Genomic DNA, 6,601 nt, shown 5'->3' with positions numbered 1-6,601 from the left:
TTTTTGAATGTGATAGTTCTGTAGGACGGCAACTCCTAATATGATAGTTTTTTGTCAAATACTCTGTGTAACCCCAATCAATAATCAAGGAAGTGTTACACGATCTCTCTCTTGCTACCCTCGTTCAGACTCCAAAAAAGATCATCGGATACATCGAATGTAGAATGACGCGTATGTTGCCGTAGTCTAAGACGTTGAATCGACGTTGGATATTCGATTCCAGGTCTGCTATGACCGTGCGCTGTATGCATGACATACACGCCCGTGCACGCACGAAGCATAGTACATTATGCAACACTTGGTCAAAAAATAATATAGGGAAGTTTTTGTTTTTTCAAAAAAAAAATCGGGAAGTTGACTTAGGACAAAGCTATACCTTGCAATAATGTGGAATAATTTCCCCCGCACGAAAAAGAAAGTGTATGTACTTTCTGAATTTCGTTGACTTGAGTGCCATCTATGCATGATACATCGATCCGTGCACGTACTTAGCAAAACATGTCTACTTGCTAGTAGTGATATCCAAATTAATTAACTCCCCGCAAAACATGTCTACTCTAATTAATTTGCCTCTATGCAAAATACATCCGTGCACGATGTAGATCAAACAGCTAGCGCCTAGCAGTAGATGGAACGCCACAAAAATCCTAGGAATAGCTATATATATCTGCATGAAATGCAGGCCATTACATCCGCATCCACCACAAAAGTAAATAGCTCTCCGGCCTATAGCGACCAACACGCAGGTAGTTGTGATGGCGTCTTCATCTCTGTCGGTGGTGTTGCTCCTGTGCCTGGCTGCGGTGGCGTCGGCGCAGATGTCCACGACGTTCTACGACGCGTCGTGCCCCGGGGCGCAGGCCACCATCAAGAACGGTGTGGTGGCCGCCGTGAGCAGCGACCCCCGCATGGCTGCGTCGCTGCTCCGGCTGCACTTCCATGACTGCTTTGTCCAAGCAAGTCCTTCACACACTACTTGTTATTGTTTGGATCGATTTCATTTGCTGAACACCAGCGGTTAACCGTGCCTGGCTACGTACAAGCAGGGCTGCGACGCGTCCGTTCTGCTGGCTGGCAACGAGCGGAACGCGTTCGGGAACGTGGGATCGCTGCGAGGCTTCGACGTCATCGACCAAATCAAGTCCAATGTGGAGCAGGCGTGCAAGCGCACCGTCTCCTGCGCCGACATCCTCGCCGTCGCCGCTCGCGATTCCGTCGTCGCGGTAAGAACTAATATGATCTTTCAACCCCTTTTTAATTAATAATCTGTTTGCATGTGTGTCACGGTTTTGAACTGAGGTTAGTACTCATCGGCTTCACTTGTGTAGGTAGGAGGGCCGTCATGGACAGTCTCTCTGGGGAGGAGGGACTCCGACACGGCTAGCGAGACACTGGCCAACCATGACCTGCCTGCCCCGTCACTTAGCGTCACCGACCTCATCACCCGCTTCGCCGCCAAGGGGCTCAACCACACCGATATGGTCGCCCTCTCTGGTGCGCACACCATAGGGAGAGCGCAGTGCAAGAACTTCAGGACCAGGCTCTACAGCGAGGAGAACATTGACCCGGCCTTGGCGACGTCGCGCAAGGCCACCTGCCCTCAGCTAACCGGCTCTGGCGACAGCAACTTGGCCCCATTGGACGATACGACCCCGGACATGTTCGACAACGCCTACTTCGTCAACCTCAAGCTCAATAAGGGGCTCCTACACTCCGACCAGGTGCTCTACACCCTTGCCGGTGGTGCCACCGAAGACATCATTGACGGCTTCGCATCTAACCAGGATGCGTTCAACAATGCCTTTGCCGCAGCCATGGTGAAGATGGGGAACATCAGCCCCTTGATTTTCCCACAGGGTCAGGTCAGGCGCATCTGCTCGAGGGCGAACTAAGAATTGCCAGCCGGCCATTTGCACCGAAATGATAGCGTCGACCATGCATCAACCTGCTGCTTTGATATCGGAATTAGCTACATTTTTCTCTCCACAAAATGAGCCATCCATGTCTTTGCAGCAACTTGTGGTGCCACATACTCCATTATTTATTGCCTTTTTTGTACCTATTGTAATTTTTTGGATCCCATTATTCTTCAATTTGACTCTCTTCTATACTTTGCTAATTATTCATAACCTATTCACATATGTTTTTGTATAAAACATTTTGTCAATTTTTTTATGATTTCATAATTTTCTAGATACAATAATCATGTCAAGTTTCCCAAAGTTTCACAGATTGTTCACAAATATTCCAATGAAATTTCACGAAAAGTTCAAGTTTTCACACTTTTCACGTGTGTTTCATATCTGTTCCACCACACATCTGTACCTCTTTTCAAGGAACGGGGTTCATTCTTTCATCCGATTAGATCAAAATTAATAGTTCAGTTAAAAATTCTAGCAAGACATAACAAAGAGTCGTCCTGTCTCTGGGTTGTTAGGAGAAAGGCAATGCCCACTATGACATCTCCTCATGAACTATCAACGTGGCTTTTGAGTACTACTATATTTGGGAAGATTATATGATAGAATGACTCACATACATTTCCTTTTTAGGAGAGTCCAACCTTCTCCTCCATCAAGTGCTGATGTTATCACCACTAGCTGGTTGGAATGGTCATGGCTGTTTACAACTGACAGACCTCCACATGATAGTCTTTGCATAATGCTAGTCATGACAGGGGCTGTTATTCCATTCATTAGATACAAAGTAAGATCATTCCTAACATCTCCCCTCCCCTCAATAGTTTTCGGTATTGCGGGAGTTGGACCAAAGAACATGCTCCAGCGGATCTCTTTTCTGCAATATCTTTTTTATAACCACCCCCCCCCCCCAACACACACCCCTATAGAGGCAGTAATCCATGAAGTGTTGGCGGGAGACAACCGACAAAAAAATAAAACGAAAAGGAAAACAAGAAAAGAATTATCCCAATTCATCGAGATCTTTTGCCGGGGCAATAAGGAGAATAGGAGGAGAACTCATTGGCTGGCTTGGGATAAACTAATGAGATCCAAAGGCGAAGCGGGTATGGGATTTCATGATCTTAGATTATTTAATCATGTGCTTCTGGCTAACCAAGTTTGTTGGTTATTGGTTTATCAGCATCCACTATGTGCAAAGGTGATGAAGGCAAAATATTATCCTCATGGGCATGTCCTGGATACGGTCTTCCCGCAAGCGATGTCGGTGACTTGGCAAAATGTTATGCATGGCCTTAAGCTTCTTTAAAATGGTGTCATTTGAAGTGTTTTGATGGTGCTAGTATAAATATTTGGAGAGGTAATTGTCTTCCCAGAGATTATATCCACAAAAAAAAAATCTGTTTTGAAGAATTGAACTAGGCTTAAATGGGTGTGTGAGTTATTCATGAGAGGGTCTAGGAGATGGGATGAGAGAATTTCATCACACACATGTTTTATCACCATGATGTTGAGGAAATTTTAAAATTTCCTATTCAATCTGTGGGAGATGGAGATTTTATTGCTTGGCACCATGAGAAAAATGGTTTTCTTTAGATTAAGAGTGCGTATAGGCTGGCGTTGAAACACAATGACAATAAGGTAGATTTTGGGAACTCTAGTACCACCATGAGCAGGGAAAGGATGCTTTGTTGGGGAACGTAGTAATTCAAATTTTTTCCTACGATCACGAAAGATCTAACTAGGAGATGCATAGCAACGAGAGGGGAGAGTGTGTCCACGTATCCTCGTAGACCGAAAGCAGAAGCGTTTAGTAACGCGGTTGATGTAGTTGAACGTCTTCACGATCCAACCGATTCAAGTACCGAACGTACGACACCTCCGTGTTCAGCACACGTTTAGCATGATGACGTCCCTCGAGCTCTTGATCCAGCAGAGAGTAAAGGGAGAGTTCCATCAACACGACGGCGTGGTGATGGTGATGGTGATGTGATCTGCGCAGGGCTTCGCCTAAGCACTACGACGCTATGATCGGAGGAGTAAACTGTGGATGGGGGCACTGCACACGGCTAAGAGAACAATTGTTGTGCTTTGGGGTGCCCCCTTGTCCCCGTATATAAAGGAGGAGGGGAGGAGGCCGGCCACAGGGGGCGTGCCAAGGAGAGCGGAGTCGTACTAGGACTCCAGTCCTAGTAGGATTCGCCCCCACTTTTTATTCCTTCTACCGGAGGGGCAAAAGGGGAAGGAGATGGAGTAGGAGAAGGAAAGGGGGTGGCACCCCGTTCCCTAGTCCAATTCGGCCTCCTCCCTTGTGGGGGCCGCACCTGACCCTTGTGGGCTGGTTAGCCTCCCTCCTATGGCTCATATGGTCCATATCTTTCCGCGGGGGGTTTCAGCAACCCCTCTGGTACTCCGGTATGTACCCGATACACTTCGGAACCCTTTCGCTGTCCGAATACTACCTTCCAATATTTCAATCTTTACCTCTCGACCATTTAGAGACTCTTCGTCATGTCCGTGATCTTATCCGGAACTGCGACCAAACTTCGTTCACCAAAACACTTAACTCATAAATACAAATCGTCGTCGAACGTTAAGCTCGCGGACCCTATGAGTTCGAGAAGTATGTAGACATGACCGAGACACATCTCCGGTCAATAACCAATAGCGGAATCTGGATGCTCATATTGGTTCCTACATATTCTACGAAGATTTTTATCGGTCAAACCGCATAACAACATACGTTATTCCCTTTGTCATCGGTATGTTACTTGCCCGAGATTCGGTCGTCGGTATCATCATACCTAGTTCAATCTCGTTACTAGCAAGTCCCTTAGTCGTTCCGTAATGCATCATCCCGTAACTAACTCATTAGCCACATTGCTTGCAAGGCTTATAGTGATGTGCATTACCGAGACGGTCCAGAGATACCTCTTCGATACACGGAGTGACAAATCCTAATCTTGATTTATGCCAACTCAACAAACACCTTCGGAGACACCTGTAGAGCATCTTTATAATCACCCAGTTACGTTGTGACATTTGATAGCACACAAAGTGTTCCTCCGGTATTCGGGAGTTGCATAATCTCATAGTGAGAGGAATATGTACAAGTCATGAAGAAAACAATAGCAATAAAACTAAACGATCATTATGCTAAGCTAACAGATGGGTCTTGTCCATCACATCATTCTCTAATGATGTGATCCCGTTCATCAAATGACAACACATGTCTATGGTTAGAAAACTTAACCATCTTTGATTAACGAGCTAGTCAAGTAGAGGCATACTAGGGATACTTTGTTTTGTCTATGTATTGACACATGTACTAAGTTTCTGGTTAATACAATTCTAGCATGAATAATAAACATTTATCATGATATAAGGAAACATAAATAACATCTTTATTATTGCCTTTAGGGCATATTTCCTTGAGTCTCCCACTTGCACTAGTGTCGATAATCTAGTTCACATCACCATGTGATTTAACACTCTATAGTTCACATCGCCATGTGACCAATACCCAAAGGGTTTATTAAAGTCAATAATCTAGTTCACATCGCTATGTGATTAACAGCCAAAGAGTACTAAGGTGTGATCATGTTTTCTTGTGAGAGAAGTTTAGTCAACGTCTGCCACATTCAGATCCGTATGTATTTTGCAAATTTCTATGTCTACAATGCTGTGCACGGAGCTACTCTAACTAATTGCTCCCACTTTCAATATGTATCCAGATTGAGATTTAGAGTCATCCAGATCAGTGTCAAAGCTTGCATCGATGTAAACCATTACGACGAACTTTTTGTCACCTCCATAACTGAGAAACATATCCTTATTTCAATAAGGGTAATTTTGACCGTTGTCCAGTGATCCACTCCTGGATCACTATTGTACCCTCTTGCCGAACTCATGGTGAGATACACAATAGGTCTGGTACACAGCATACTATACTTTATAGAACGTATGATTAAGACATATGGAATGACATTTCATGCTGTTGTGTTCCTCTATACTTGTGTGTTAATAAGACTATTTTTAGATGATGTTGCCGAGGATCATATGATAAAGATCATCGGATACATTGAATGCAGAATGACGCGTTTGTATCGTCGTCTAAGACGTTGAAGCGACCATGGATATTCCATTCCAGGTCTAATATGACCGTGCGTTGTGTGCATGATATACACACCCGTGCACGCACGTACAATGTTATGCAACACTTGGTCAAATAATAATATAGGGAAGTTTTTATTTTTTTGAAAAAATAATATAGAGAAGTTGACCTGGAACAAAGCTATACCTCAAAATAATGTGGAATATTTTTCCCCACAAAAAAAGAAAAGGAAATGACTATATAGTTTCTGAATTTCGTTGACTTGAGTGCTATCTATGCATGATACATCGATCCGTGCACGTACTTAGCAAAACATGTCTACTTGCTAGTAATATCCAAATTAATTAACTCCCCGCAAAACATGTCTACTCTAATTAATTTGCCTCTATGCAAAATACATCCGTGCACGATGTAGATCAAACAGCTAGCGCCTAGCAGTAGATGGAACGCCACAAAAATCCTAGGAATAGCTATATATATCTGCATGAAATGCAGGCCATTACATCCGCATCCACCACAAAAGTAAATAGCTCTCCGGCCTATAGCGACCAACACGCAGGTAGTTGTG

General features: G+C 44.2%; 1 protein-coding gene across 1 annotated transcript; it reads left to right on the top strand.

Annotated features, from left to right (window-relative positions):
• The first annotated feature begins 755 nt into the window (after window positions 1-755).
• LOC123108554 (peroxidase 2) lies at window positions 756-2,102 on the top strand. Its single transcript, XM_044530323.1, has 3 exons — window positions 756-956; window positions 1,047-1,223; window positions 1,329-2,102. Exons 1-3 carry the CDS (start codon window positions 756-758, stop codon window positions 1,890-1,892), a joined length of 942 nt encoding a protein of 313 aa, XP_044386258.1. The 3' UTR covers window positions 1,893-2,102.
• The last annotated feature ends 4,499 nt before the right edge of the window (window positions 2,103-6,601 follow it).

The sequence above is a fragment of the Triticum aestivum genome, chromosome 5A (genome assembly GCF_018294505.1).
Source record: "Triticum aestivum cultivar Chinese Spring chromosome 5A, IWGSC CS RefSeq v2.1, whole genome shotgun sequence".
Classification (NCBI taxonomy): domain Eukaryota; kingdom Viridiplantae; phylum Streptophyta; class Magnoliopsida; order Poales; family Poaceae; genus Triticum; species Triticum aestivum.
The sequence above is the reverse complement of the archived record's forward strand: the minus strand, read 5'-3'. Positions and strand labels throughout refer to the sequence as shown.